A 15,397-nucleotide genomic window follows, 5' to 3' on the forward strand; every position below is an offset into this window, starting at 1 on the left:
GGTGGCTCAGTCAGTTAAGCATCTGACTCTTGGTTTTGGCTCAGGTCATGGTCTTGGGGTTGTGAGATCAAGCCCCGCGTCTGGCTCCGTGCTCTATGGGGAGTCTGCTGGAGAGTCTCTTTCTCCCTCTCCCTCTGCTCCCCTCCCTCCACTCACACACTTGCTCACCTTCTTTCTCTCTCTCTAAAATAAATCTTTTAAAAATTTTTAATAAGGGACTTTGAGGAAAGGCAAGAAAGCATCCAACAGAAAAAAAGAGATGAAGAGTCAGTTAAAAATATCTGAGTGAAACTGGTTAAGATGGAAGAAGAAACAATATACATGTGCATGGAATTCCTGAAGAAGAAAAGCAAATCAACGGGATGGAATTAGTAGGTTCAACCAGGGTTTGTCAGCCTTGCAGCATTGACATTTTGGGTTGGATCAGTTCTTTGCCATGGGAGACTGTTGTGTGCAATGTAGGATAACTGGCAGCATTCTGGCTTCTGCCCACTACATGCTGGTAGCACCCTTCCTGGTGGGTGAAAGTTCCTTCTCCAAAGCTAGAAAATGAACAGCAAAGTAAACCAAAAGAAAGTACAAAAAGAAATTTAAAACAAAAAATAAGAAAAGACATTAATGAAGTAGAGGAGATGGAGTATCAGGTGCTCCATTTCCTTTTCTGCCTTGAACATATAATAAATTGGACAAAATATGAGAAATAATGGTTTCCAGACACTGGACAAAAGGTAGTGAAGGACTGGAATGTCTAACGGAGTGAAAATAACCATGTGAACGTTACAATTTCACCAGCTTACTGCCTGGAGGCAGTTTCTGAGTTACAGTCCAGGGAAGCGAAGTCCATGCCTTCTTGAGTTGAGAAGACAGAGATTGGAGTTCTGGGTGTCCAAGGCATCCGGAGTTTGCAGACTACAGTACCAGAGAGGAGGGAGTTGCAGAGAGCTGGGCAAGAGAATGTGCACGTCTGTGAGCACTCATCTGGGCACTGACAAAATGAACCTACTGAAGTTGAGAAAAGATGTTCTCTAGAGCACTGCAGGATCATGATTGTCCTCTGAAGCTCAAACAGGGCACGGGATGGTCCAGGTCCCCACTTGTAGAACACAGAATATCAGGCAGAATCTTCAGAAGGATATCACTTTTGTAGTCAGTCTTAATTAGCCCTACTCTAATGGTTCCTGTGGACTTGCTTGAATAGGTTAAAAGCAGCCCCCAAAACACCCCGCTGATTTTTAATTACTTAACTTTGTGCTGGAGCAAAATCTAACACTATTTAAGAACAAAACAAGTTTTAGCAACCAATAACCTAAGATCCAAAATAGGGACTCAAAGGAAAGTAATTTTCATGCCAAGAAGTAGGAAAATATCACCCATAGTCAGGAGGAACAATAAATCATTATCACTGGACCTGGAAGTGGTAGACACGAAGAAACAAGCAGACGAGGATGTGTGCAAACAGCTATTACAAATATGTTCCATATATTCAGATGGCAGAGGAAACCACAACCATGGAGGTAGGGAAAACTTGTGATGTAAACAAGACTCAAGAGGACATTGAGACATGAAAGACACAGAATCTAAAATGACACATAAATGGATATAGTTTTAAGAGCAGGTCAGATACTGCAGGATAAAAGATCAACGAAATTGAAAACATAGCAACAGTTATCCAAAATGAAATAGGAAATGAATAAATAAAGTATCAGTTAGCTGTGGGATGATATCGAGCTGTTTAATACACATGTAACTGGAGTCCCAGAAAAAAGGGAAAGTGGGAAAAATGGGCAAACGATGGCCCGTGTCGTTCCTAACTAATTATAAATATACAGACCTAGGAAACTCAACAAATGCCAAGCTGTATAAAGATAAAGGAAACTATGCACATAAATTATGGAAAACAGTGATAAAAAGAACATATTAAAACAGCTAGAGGAAAAAATACATTAAATACAGAGGAACACATATAAGAATGATAGTAGGCTCTTGTCAGAATCTGTGCATGCTAGAAGAATATGGAAACACATATTTTAAATATCAAAAAAAGTTAATTAAGAATACATTAACTAGTGGGGCACGTGGGTGGCTCAGTCGGTTAAGCGTCCCACTCTTGGTTTTGGCTCAGGTCATGATCTCCAGGTCTTGAGATTGAGCCCTGCATTAGGCTTCATGCTTAGCAGGGAATCTGCTTGAGATTCTCTCTCTCCCTCTCCCTCTGCCCCTCTCTTGCTTGTGCTCTCAATAAATAAATAAATCTTCTTTTTAAAAAGCAGCATTAATAAATTTCAAAAAGAAAGGCAGAGTAGACATTTTCAGGAAAATAAAGTTGAGGGACATATTGCCAACAGACCTGAAGGAGGTTCTTTAGTCAAAAGAATATGGTGTATGTGGAAATTTGAGTTTATACAATGGAATGAAAATGAGGTCAAGAGAAATGCTAAATATGTGCGTAAATAGAAAACACTATTTTTCATTTTGAAAGTCTTTAAAATATCATTGACTCTTTAAACCAACAATAGTAGCAATGTATTTTGGGGGTATAACACATGCAGAACTAAATTGTGTAACAATAGTACATGGGAGGTCAGGATGAAAATAGGCATATGCTATTGTAATTTTTTACACTATTCATGAAGTGGTGTAATATTATACTTTAAACCCTAGAATTAAAGATGTATAAGTCTTAGAGTGACAGTAATAACAGAAGCCAATCAATCAATCAATCATAGGCAATAAGCTAATAGGAGGAGACAAAATGAAATTTAAAAAAGAAAAAATAACATCTCAAATAATACAAAAGAAAGTCACATAAAAGGCAAAAGAACAGATGAAACAAACAGTAAATAAAGCTGTATTTAAACCAAATTATGTCAGGTATTATATTAAATACAATTTAACACAATGAAATTGAAAGTCAGCAATTTTGACGCTGGATAAAAAATCAATACCCAACTATATGCTGACTACAAGAAAACCCTGTTAAATAGAAATAGAAGTGTAAGATGGGAAAATCATCCCTATTTTCTTACTAAGTTGTTTTGTAGTTTAAGTGCAATCCAAATCAATATCTTAGCTGTATTTTTATGGAATTTGACAAGTTCTTTATAAAATACATACAGAGAAGCAAAGTATCAGAAATGACCAAGAGTATTATTAACAAAAGGGAGAAAATCAATGGCCATTTATGCACAAAACTCTCAGCAAATTAGACTCGGAAGGGAACATCCTCAGTCTGATACAGAGCATCTGTGAAAAACCTGAGGCTAAAGTAAATAATGAAAAAAGACCGAATGTCTTTCCTTAATATCAGGAAAAAAGGAAAAAGTGCCTGCTATTACCACTATCATTTTCCACTTAGTGGAGGGGAAAGTTATTGCAGAAAGGCAAGAAAAAGAAATAGAAATCATAAATTTTGGAAAGGAAGATGAAATCCCTCTCGTGTAGAGATGACATGCTGATATTTAGTTTGGGGTTTTTTTTTTGAGATTTATTTATTTATTTGAAAGAGAGAAAGAGAGCGAGAAAGCATGAGCAGGAGGGGCAAAGGGTGAGGGAGAAAGAGTCTCAAGCAGACTCCACACTCAGCATGGAGCCTGATGGCGGAGCTTGATCTCATGACCCTGAGTTAGGACTTGAGCCTAAATCAAGAGTCAGCTGCTTAATCACTGTGCCATGTAGGTGCTCCTGACATGATGATATTTGCAAAAAACCCTCAGAAATCTTCAAAGCAATTGTTAGACGTAATCGTTGAATTTATCAGAGGCAAAGACATTGTAAATGTACAAAAATCAATTGTAATGTTACATATCAGAAGCAAACACACTGGAAAATGAAAGTTTAAAACATTCCATTGACAATAGTACCAAAAACTACATAGGATTTAATTTTTAAAAAATGCATTTTTTTTTCACTGAGAACTTTGGTACATTACTGAGTGAAATAAATTAACAAAGACATAAATAAATGGAAAACCAACAGGTTCATGGGCAGGAAGACTTGTTGATATTTTAATACTTCTCCAATTGATCTGTAGATTTAGTGCAAACCCTATCAAGATCCTAAGAAGCTGTTTTGTGGAAATTTACAAGCTGATTATAAAATCTCTATGAAATGAAAAACTTAAAATGGCTAAAACAATTTTGAATAAAAAGAATAAAGTTAGAGGATTTGTGCTACCTGATTTTAAGTCTCACTATAAAGTTACAATAATCAGTACCAATTGGCAAAGTGATTAACAAATGGAGCAATGGAAAGTAGAGTCCAGAAACAGAGCCATCTACCTACGTTGCCACTGATTTTCTTTTTTAAATGTGCCAAGACATTTCAATGGAGAAGAAAATAAATTACTGAGACAACTGGGTATCCTTCTGGGAAAAAAAGTCAAGTTTTATTACATTACCATATACAAAAAATTTAACTTGAAATGGATAATAGACCTCAACATAAAATTAAGATTAGAAAACATTTTGAAATAGTTGGATTTTTAAAAGACATCATTAAGAAAATGAAACAGAATGGGAAAAATACCCACAATCATACATCTAGAACATATAAAGTCATCTTAAAATTAAAGAGAACAGGATGAACAACCAGATGAAAGATGGTCAAAAGATCTGAACGGACACTTTACACTCACGTATGTACACACATACACACACACAAAATAGAAGAAGGACAAATAAACAGTGAAAAGATACTTAACATGCTGAGTTATCAGTAAATATAATTTAAAAAACAACATATCCTTACAATGGCTAAAATTAAAACAACTGAAGCTTCCAAGTGTGACAAAGATACAGAACAGTGGGACTCTGGCACACCGCTGCTGGGAATACGAAATGGTACAACTAGTTTGGAAACTCTTGAACACCGTTTGGATGGTCGTCATATACCAATGCCAGCCATATCCAGCCATTCCACTCCTAGCTATTTACCCAAGACAAGTTTAAATATATGCCCACGCAAAAACTTGGACATACATATTGAAAACAGCTTTATTCATAACAGTCTAAAAATAGAAACCAACTAAATGTTTATGTGCAAGTGAAAGAGTGAACAAATTGTGGCCTATCCATACAATGAAATAGTGGTTAGCAATCAAACAGACCAAACTGATGATACCTGCAACAAGATGAATGAAACTCAGAATCATTATACTGAATGAAAGTAGTCAGAAGCAAATTATTACATGCCATTGATTCTACTTAAATGAAATTCTAAAAATGCAAACCAATACAGATTGACAAAAAATGGATCACCTGGTGCCCTAGCCTTGGAGGAGAGGGAGATGTGGCTGGCAAAGGGGTATGAGAAATCTTTTAGCAAAATGTAAATGCTCTGAATCTTGTCTGTTATGGTGGTTTCATGGTTGTATATAACTGCAAAATCTCATCATATTGTATGAGTTAATAGATTACATTCATTGCAAGTACACTATACCTCAGTACAATGTATTTTTTGTTAAAATGTGGTATTATAAACAACTTTATGCCAATGAAGTTGACAACTTAGATATAAGGAACAAATGGCTTAAAAACACAGCTTACCAAAACTGACACAAGGAGAAATCCTCAATAGACCTATATCTATGAAAATAGTTTTGTTGATTATCAGAACACTTTTAATTGTGAAAAATAGAGAAAAACTCTAGACCAAGGTAGTTTTACTAAGGAATAAGATCAAATATTTAAGGGACAAATAATATCATCATATCCAAAAAATACACTGAGGACAATAGAGCTCTGTCACCGAAATATAAACTACATTACAATAAAAAAGTACAGTCTAATATGCCTACAAACAGAACAATCCTTAGGAAATTTTACTAAGTTAAATTTGACAATATATAAAATGTATAATACATCATGATGAAATAGAGATTATCCCAGGATTGCAAGGTTGGCTTAGCATTCAGAAATCAATGAGTGCGATTTACTTTATTAACAGAATTTTAATATATATATAAATTATTATCTCAGTCAATGATTGGCCAAAATACAAAAAAAGTAACTTTTTTCTAGTGTCTAGAAATTGGAAAGTAAGATTATAAAAATACCACTACAATAACATTTTTAAAACTATAATACTAGGGAAAAATTTAGTAAAAGACATTCAAAACTCTGCACTAAAAACTACCTCAAAATGCTGAGACAAATAAAAGAAGATCTGAATAAATTCAGATATACATTATTTTCATAAAGTGGAAAAATCAGTATTTTTAAAGATACCAATATTCAAATTAAGCTCCAAACAGTTGCAGTGCTTTCCCTAACAGAATTCTTCTGTGCTTTTTTTGTGCAAAGTTGCTTTTGTCTCTGAAATTTACATTAATTTACATCTTGAAAAAAATAGTGCAGTAGGAAACTTACCTACCTGATTTGAAGACCCGCAGTAATGCTGCATGAAGACAGTATTGTTCTGGTGTAATAACAGAGAAATCAACTGAACAGAATTGAGAGTCCAGAAATAAACTGTTTTTACACAAAAGTAACAAGATGGTTCAATGGCTTACACACAGTATTTTCAACAAATAGTCTCTGAACAGCTGGACATCCATGTGGAAGAGGAGTCTTTGTCCCTTTTTCATCCCATCACAAAAATTACTTTGTGCTGGTCATCGACCTAAACTGAAAAGCTAGCAAGAAGAAGCTTCTAAAACAAAATATAAGATAAAATATCTGCAACGTTGGTTGGCAGAGATTTCTTACAGAGGACGTCAAAATCACTGTCTAGAAAAAAATTCCTTCTGTTAACATTAAAGTCTTTTGCTCTTTGGACCACTGTTAAGAAAATAAAAATGTGAGCCACAAACTGGAAGAAAATGCTTGCAATATCTGTGAAAGGTCTGTGAGCTAAGATATATAAAGAATTCCCACAACCTGATAACAAAAAGATTTTTAAGATCCTCAAGAGTGAAATAAATGTTTCACAAAAGAAGATATATAAATGTCCAATAGGCACATGAAAAGGTGTTCAACATTTTTAGTTGTGAGGGAAGTGCAAATAAAAACCAGAATGGAATACTATTGAATACCTACCAGAATGTCTAAATTTAAGATGCTTGAAAACCATCAAGGAGATAGTATGATGTAAAAAGAGAGCAAATAAGCAATTCTTTGCCTCAGTCTTTTTTTAATGTGTGTATAATTTGAAATAATTCTTTTTTTCAAAGAAAAGAAGATGCTTGACAACATCATATGTTGGTGAGGACAGAGAGCAACTGGCCTTCTCTTACCTTTGGCGTATCTTATAAAGTGACACATCTATACCATGACCCAGTAATATTATTTTTAAGTATTTACCCAATAAAATCAAAGTATGTGTCCACAAAAAGACTTGTACAGGAATGCTTGTAGCAGCTTAATTAATATGTACACAAAAAATCAATAGAAAGGAAAATGGATTAACAGATCATAGAACGGAATAGTATTCAATAAAAAAGAGTAAACCAGAACACGGGAGATATAGACCAGAACATGGGAGAATTTCAATAATATTAGAAGCCAACATTAAGGGGCGTGTGGGTGGCTCAGTCAGTTAAGCATCCAATTCTTGGTTTTAGCTCAGGTCATGATCTCAGGGTCATGAGATAGAGCCCGGCGACAGGCTCTGCACTGAGCAGGGAGTTTGCTTGAGATTTTCTCTGTCCCTCTCCCTCTACTCTTCCCCTCCCAATAAATAAATAAATCTTTTTTTAAAAGGCAATATTAGTAAGCAAAAAAGCCAGGCTCAAAAAAATACATGCCTCCTGATTCCAATTACATGAAGATCAGGGCAGGCAAAACTAAGTTTTAGTAATAGAAAATAGAATAGTGGCTGCCTATGGGGAGTAAAGATTGACTGAAAGTAGAAATGAAGTATTTGGGGAGATGGCAAAAATATTCTGTATTTTGACTGAGATATTGGTTATATGAGTTTCTAATTTAAGTCAAACTGATTGATTAAATTGCACAGTAAATAGCTATACCTTTTCCTATATGTAAATGTCCTAATTCTAGAATTCAGGATTAAGAAGATTTCTTTCAGAATTGTCAAAGAATGAGCTTTTTCCACAAATCCTCTCTATCACGTCAGATACACTGAGATGCTACAGATATACTGAAATGCTACATGTATTTTAAAATCAATACTTAGCTGAGCTCAAAGGCAAGAGAAGAGAGAGGAAGATCCAGTTTCCAGAAAGGAAGAGAAAATCAGTTCTAAAAATAGATGTACAACTTAAATTACGTTTTTCATGGGTATAGCTTTGGGTAACAGAGACCCAAATATGCTGTGGTTGGGACACTATGGAAGTTTCTCTTTTACCTAACAATCCAAAGGTCCTGGACTAGCCTGCAGTTCTAGTATATGATATTTTCCTAGACTCATCCTGTTGGGCATCAGGATAGAAGGATAGAAGCAAAATCAAAGACAGATATCCTCCCCCTTTTAAGGACTTGTTCCAGAAAATGCACACAGCACTTTAAATGATGTTGGCAGAACTCAATATTACACTAGCTGCAAAGGAATTGTGAAATAGTTAACTTTAATCTAAGGTCCTGGGTCCAAATAAAAATGGGCTTCTTTTACTGTAGAAATGGGGAATGAAACTGGATTTGGCTGAAGCCAAAGAGTACACGGGCCAGGATTTTAATACCTACGTAGGAACAGGAGTCTGAAATCTCATGGTGGTTATTTGGAATTGAGTTTTCTGTGTAAATTCAGGTACCACAAAGGGCTATCTCAGCAATGAGTAGAAATTTGAATAAATCTTTATACACGGGAGGGAAGTTGGCCACCTGACCAAGACAATAAATTGGAAAATACAATATATTATCCACGAGGAAACAGAAACTCTGCTCTGTACCACGTGGATACATGGATCATGATTTCTTAGTACACATGTAGTGTGGGAATACCACATCCTAAAATTAAAAAAAAAAGAAGAAAATCTTTTGTACCCAGAAACAATAAGCAATACTCCGAGGGAACACTTCCACAAAGTGGCACTGACAGGCAGCATTCCAAAGAAAATAGCGCTCCCTAGATGAAAGCACCATCAAAATCATACTCTGCATGTGAAAAGGGTTGCTTGTGAGAGGATATCAGCGGGCACAACAGAAGGGGGACATCTCTCCCAAGGAGCCTCAGATAATAGAACCATCTGAATATGCATTAATTTTCAAGAAATTAAATTTCTAAGGAAAGAACAGGACTTACGGAGAAGAACAGGCAGATGTGAAAAGGAAACAAATCAGATTCTTTAAAATCAATTATTTATCTTAAAAAAATCATTAAACATTTTTGTTTCCTCTGTGGCAGAGTAAGCTCCTAATAGCCTAACCCTGCCACCAGTAACAACCCCAGACTCTGACGAAATACAAATCCATCAGGTCAAGACCTCTGGTGATTGAACAAAATCAGGCAAATTTCAGAGTTGAAACTTAGAGGATGAACTCGGGGTGATTTTCCCCTTGTGGCCTGAAGGTTGGCTACATTCAGGAAACTGGAGTGGTTAAAATTTCAATAGAAGTCTCTGTCTTTCTGACCTAAAGAGGTGAAAGAATGGAGCATGACCCAAGAATTAAAGGAAAGAAACCAAAACGGGAGGCAGCTGGGGAGGGAGCCATAGTGCCACGTATGAACTCAGCCCAAGTCTTTGCCTGATCCCTGGACTGTCTTTGCTCAAAACAGACTCTAAGCAGTTCTATCAAAGGCAAACAAGGTACTGATCTAAGATCCGACTATTAGGGGCGCCTGGGTGGCTCAGATGGTTGAGCGTCTGCCTTCGGCTCAGGTCATGATCCCAGGGTCCTGGGATCGAGTCCCGCCTCGGGCTCCTTGCTAGGCGAGGAGCCTGCTTCTCCCTCTGCCTCTGCCTCTCTCTCTCTCTCTCTGACTCTCATGAATAAATAAATAAAACATTAAAAAAAAAAAAGATCCGACTATTATCCAAAATACAGTCAGGAATAATGCAGAATCCAGAGTCTCCTCAACATAAAATGTACCACGTCCAACATACAATCCAAAATTACTCAACACATAAAGACCATGGAAAATGGGATAAGCTCACATGGGAACATGCTAGATGCTAGAATTATCAGACAGGGATTTTAATACAGCTGTTGTGCTCAGTGACATAATGGAGAATATATTCATAATCACAAGACAGGAAATTTAGGCGCCCCTAAAAACACTTCTAAACACTTCTAAATAAAAAAAATATATATATATATAATTCATCCTACTAACAGAACCATTACAATGATTTCACTAGATGTAGCCTTGGTGAAATTAAAAAATATGTAACAACCAGGTTTAAACAGAGACTAGAACCAGGGGAAGAAGGAAGTATAAACTGGAAAGTGCATAGCGGTACAATGGAAGTTAAGGATGAAGAGATGCAAAAGTTAGGACACTAAGCGGACAGAACAAGAAAGTCTAGTATTTGTCTATGGGCACTTCATAAGAGAATAAAGTGAATCCACTGACAGTAAAGAGGACAATGGAGAATTGTCCAAATTGGTGAAAGTTAGGCATTCTCAGATTAGAGAAACATAACACATCTTAAGCCAGATGAAAAAAATAGATCTTCTCCTAAACAAATTTTCTTCGTGGGAAAACCAAGACAAATACCCTAAATATTACCAGAGGATGAGAATGGGGGGACACAGAATACCTGCAGACCATCATCATCCATATACTTTCAAAGTAACGATAACAGGCCAGAGGTCAATGAAATGTATTTAGGTTACTAAATAAACATAACCATTAAATTAGAATTCTAAATTCATCTGGAACAGTATTGAAAGGTGAGGATGAGTTAGTTAAAAAACTGAGCTAGAAGAAGCTCATATCTTGAAAGAATGACTGAAAATAGAACTTCAGCCAAAGAGAATGGAACCAGGAATACAGGGTTAAAACAAAACAAAACAAAAACCAAATAGAATACAAGAAGTAAAAGCAGGCAAAGAACCACTGATAAAATATTGTGGAAATTTTAAATAAATAGTCCCTGACAACAGTTATAATAATAAGTCATTTTAATGAAATAAGATGAAAGATAGGAAGGGGGAAATATTGCAGAGCTAATGTCCTTCTATCATTAGAAGACAAGAGAGTCAAGACATTTTAAGATGTTTGAATTGCATGGTGCTGAAAACATAATTTGCCAACATTTAAAATTCAAGAGCTTTCTCCTAAAGAATTGATTTTCTGTTAACTTGAATATACATTTTGTCAATTTTAACTTAATCACTGGGAGATTATACAGAGAATGTAAATTTTCAAGACAACTGAGGGAAGTAGGGGAGTGTTAAACCTGGTCCACCCACGGGGTGCTATGACAGGAGAAAAGTAGGGACAGAGAAAACAAGAAACCACATGCATAGAAAGCATGAGCACTTCCCATGTTATCTGATCTCCTTTAATTTATTATTCACACCTTCTAGGAGGATGGAGAACCGCTTTTACAACCAAACGGGAAATACAGTGCAAAGGACTCATTTTACAAGTCCTCAACTCAAAAGTAAGCATTTTTCCCAATAGAACTTTGATTTAAAAATGTACTTCTAGGGGCGCCTGGGTGGCTCAGTCGGTTAAGCAGCCGACTCTTGATTTCAGCTCAAGTCATGATCTCAGGGTCCTGAGATTGAGCCCCATGTGTAGCTCTGCACTCAGCGGGGAGTCTGCTTGAGATTCTCCCTCTCCGTCTCCCTTTTCTCCCTCTGCCCCTCCCCCTCCACATAAATAAATAAATAAGTCTTTTAAAAAATAAAATAAATAAACTAAAAAAATAAAGTATTTGTGTCATCTTTCATGACACATCCCCTTTGTATCCACAGTGTCCTGGCTTCAATGAGTCATTCAGAGAGCATCAGATGCAGATACTTACTCACTCATGTTGATGGCTAAAATAAAGAGGTCAAGGGAGAGTCTTAAAGAAAATCTATGTTTAATAGAAGAATAAAACCAAAGCAGAAAGGAAATGGTTAGAGAGAGGAGAAGATAAGAGTATAGCATCACAGAAAACCAAAGCAGAGAAAGCCTGAAGGAGTTCATTTACTCAGTCAAAAACCATCTTCAACTCTTGCTGTGTGTCTGTGCCCTAGGCTATGAGGTTCATCAGGGAATAAGGCAGACAAAGATCTCTGTTCTCAAAGAGCTCTCATTCTAAAGGGAGATGGACGATAAGCACAAATGTAACACATAAATAGCTCATATCTTAGAAGGTAATGAGTCTATGGAAACATAAAAAAGATGGAACAGGATAAGAGCATCAAGGGTGTCCTGTGTAAGGGTAGGAGGTTTCAGTAGTGAAGGAGGTCTGCGGGGGGGGTCCTCCTCAGTGATGGGATTTGAGAGAAGCTCAGAAGGCATAGGGAAGTGATTGCAGATCTCTGGAGTGACCATTTTCCAGGCAGAGGGAATGCAGAACGATGCAGAGACCTGTGTCAGAAATGTGCATGGGGTCAGGGGTGCACCCGGGCCAGGGTATCTAGAGCAGAGTACAAGAGGGGAATTAGGAAGAGAAGATGGGAAAAAGCAGGGAGTGTCTGGAACCAGACGTCCAGGGGCACTTTAAGCAACTGTAAACACCAGGGCTTTTTCTCTGAGGGAAGTGAAGGTTTAGCAGAGAAGTGGCAAGATCAGAGTCGCAGAAAGCAACGTGGTGGCCTCTGTGTTCCCAGCCAACCGGATGAGGCAGAAGGGGGAGGCCAGGGTACCGCTGGCGTCTATAGAGGTCAGGTAAGGACGGTTTGGGGGAGGCTGGTAGGAAGGTGTCAGCCACGGTTGGCTTCTGGATATATTTTGAAAGTAGAGCCAACACAATTTCCAGTTTGCAGGTAATGAATCTCAAGGAAATAGGAGTCAAGGACAATCCAAGGGTTTGGGCTAAACAGCCAGATGGCCTGAGGTTGCCATTACTTTGACACGGGAGTGGGTTTGGAGGGAAAAGTCAGAAGTCCATTTTAGACCTGCTGAATATAAAGATGTTCATTAGATATCCACGTGGCTACGTCAAGTAGGTGACGGGGTGTATGGGTCTGGGGTTTGGAAGAGCGGCTAGAGAAATTAAGTGCAGGTGTCATGGCTTAGCAACAAGTGTGAATTGGCAGACACACGTTAAGGGTGTTCGGGGAGGAGGCAGTGAAACTGTGCAAACGGTCAAGGACAGTCAACCCCGAGAAGAGATGATTGCAGTTGCCCGGTGGGCTTTGAAGTCAGCAGAAACACAGAGAGTGGAGAAGCGGGGGTCCGGGGGTGGCTGCCGTGAGCACAGGGACCTGACAATGTGTGTGGGTGCTGCAAAGCACTTCATTCCCTCCAAAGTCCTTGCTTCCCCAGGGGCTGAACCCAGCAGATGTGCCTCACGTTTCAGCCTCACCCACCACCAGTTTCATGAAATATACTTAGGAGTAGATATTTTCCCAGAAGGTTTATAAAAATATAAAGAATATATGTGAAATGTGTGATTAAAATCAGAAGTCATGCTTTCTCTCTCTCTCTTTTCTCTTTCTCTCCCTTTTTCTCTGCAAGTCTCCTTAGCAGAAGGAATCAGCATTGGGATACTTGTTGACCTAAATGATGCCAATTTGTTAATGAAAATGTCACTTAGTAGCCCTTTATGTGTTTTGTGTATAAGAAATGTTCTGTGAAATATCCTGCCATTCTGTAAGCTTTGGTTTCAATCATCTGTACTTAGTTTTCAGGAAGTTGAAAATTGAGGAATTTTTTAAAAGATGTTGTTTATTTATTTGAGAGAGAGAGCACAAGCAGGGAGGAGAGCAGAGGGAGAGGGAGAAACAGACTCCCCACTGAGCAGGGAGCCCAACACAGGGGCTCGGTCCCAGGACCCTGGGATCATGACCTGAGCAGAAGGCAGACCCTTAACGACTGAGTCATGCAGGTGCCCCAAATTAAGGCATTTTAAAGAATTGTACTTCTTGCCCATTTTGTGGCTGAGATGGGGGAGGAGGCAAATTCTATTTCAACATATACTTGGAGATTCTGATGCAAAATCATACAGCCTTTTTTCTGTAAACAATGTCAATTTTTAATGAGGAATTATTTTCGTTCTAACCCATATTTCAGAAGAAAAGATAACCAGTCAACCAAATGCATTATTAGGGTTACAGTGCCCCGTTGTCTGAAGTTCACGTCCCTTGGACAGAACCCTCTGTCTGAAGTTCACGTCCCTTGGACAGAACCCTCTGCATAGACCATAAGTATTACAAGTCTGGATGGCAAGTTTGTAGCAAGATCGTGTGCCTTATCTCCTCCTTGTAAAACAACTGGAAAAGTATAGCGACAATCATTTTTACACAGTTCTTTTCGTTGGTGTGTTGGCAACAGCTTCTTGTTTTCCTTAGGAAGAGTGTTGTTCATGTGTGAGCCTTCATTAACTCCAAGTGAAGTGGTGAAAATATTTATCCCTTTAGAATAGGCTGCATCTTTTTAGCAACTCATGAAAAAACAAGTACTAATTTACACTATTTACCAAGCTGCAGTGCTTTAAGAGCACTACTTAAAAAGCAAAATAAACTTCATTTACATTTAAAAAGAAAGAGAGAAAGAAAGAAAGAAAGAGGGGCACCTGGGTGGCTCAGTCGTTAAGCGTCTGCCTTCGGCTCAGGTCATGATCCCAGGGTCCTGGGATCGAGCCCCTCATCGGGCTCCCTGCTCGGCGGGAAGCCTGCTTCTCTCTCTCCCACTCCCCCTGCTTGTGTTCCCTTCTCACTGTGTCTCTCTGTCAAATAAATAAATAAAATCTTTAAAAAAAAAAAAGAAAGAAGAAAGAAAGAAAGAAAGAAAGAAAGAGAAAAAAAAGACATGGTATGGAGCTGTGTTTCAGAGTCTTAGAGCAAGTTGAGAAAAGAGCTCTATGGAAAGCATCTGCAGTCTGGGGGCGGGTAGTGAGACACCCAATTCTCACCTTTCTCATCTTAAAAATGAAGGACTTTAACGAAATGGCCTGTAATTTCCTCTCTGGTTTTTATTTCATTCCCTATCGTATTCTTATCTTGGTGTCTCTCAGAAAAAATTCCAGTGGTCATCTTGGAAAAAGTTACTGATTTGGCTAAATTCATGATGCTTTGCTCAGAATATAAGGATTTTTGACAAAACAAAGTATGAAATCATATTATTCGATAGTCTTATTTAAAACACAGCATATAAAAGTTTTCATAGGGGAAAAAATCTTGTGAAACTTGTATGGAAAATTCCATAAAATATTCGTGAAATGCATCAGAGGCTCAAACAGAGATGCATCTTGCAAAATTTAATTCAGCTCAGGTGAATTTCTTACGACAATACCATTCAGATATTCTGTCTGAAAAATGCACCATTTTAGGGACTCCCTGGGTGACTCAGTCTGTTAAGCATCTGCCTGTGGCTCAGGTCATAATCCCAAGGTCCTAGG

The 15,397-nt window shown here is 37.8% G+C and overlaps 1 protein-coding gene across 1 annotated transcript in view; it reads left to right on the forward strand.

Moving 5' to 3' along the window:
* The window catches only part of SPATA48 (spermatogenesis associated 48), a 55,533-nt gene that overhangs the window by 12,585 nt on the left and 27,551 nt on the right, over positions 1-15,397 (forward strand). Inside the window, exon 3 of the mRNA XM_021703749.1 lies at positions 11,427-11,503. Within this exon, the coding sequence (XP_021559424.1) occupies positions 11,427-11,503 (77 nt within the window). The remainder of the gene's footprint in view (positions 1-11,426; positions 11,504-15,397) is intronic.

This window comes from Neomonachus schauinslandi, chromosome 12 (assembly GCF_002201575.2).
Source record: "Neomonachus schauinslandi chromosome 12, ASM220157v2, whole genome shotgun sequence".
Taxonomy (NCBI): domain Eukaryota; kingdom Metazoa; phylum Chordata; class Mammalia; order Carnivora; family Phocidae; genus Neomonachus; species Neomonachus schauinslandi.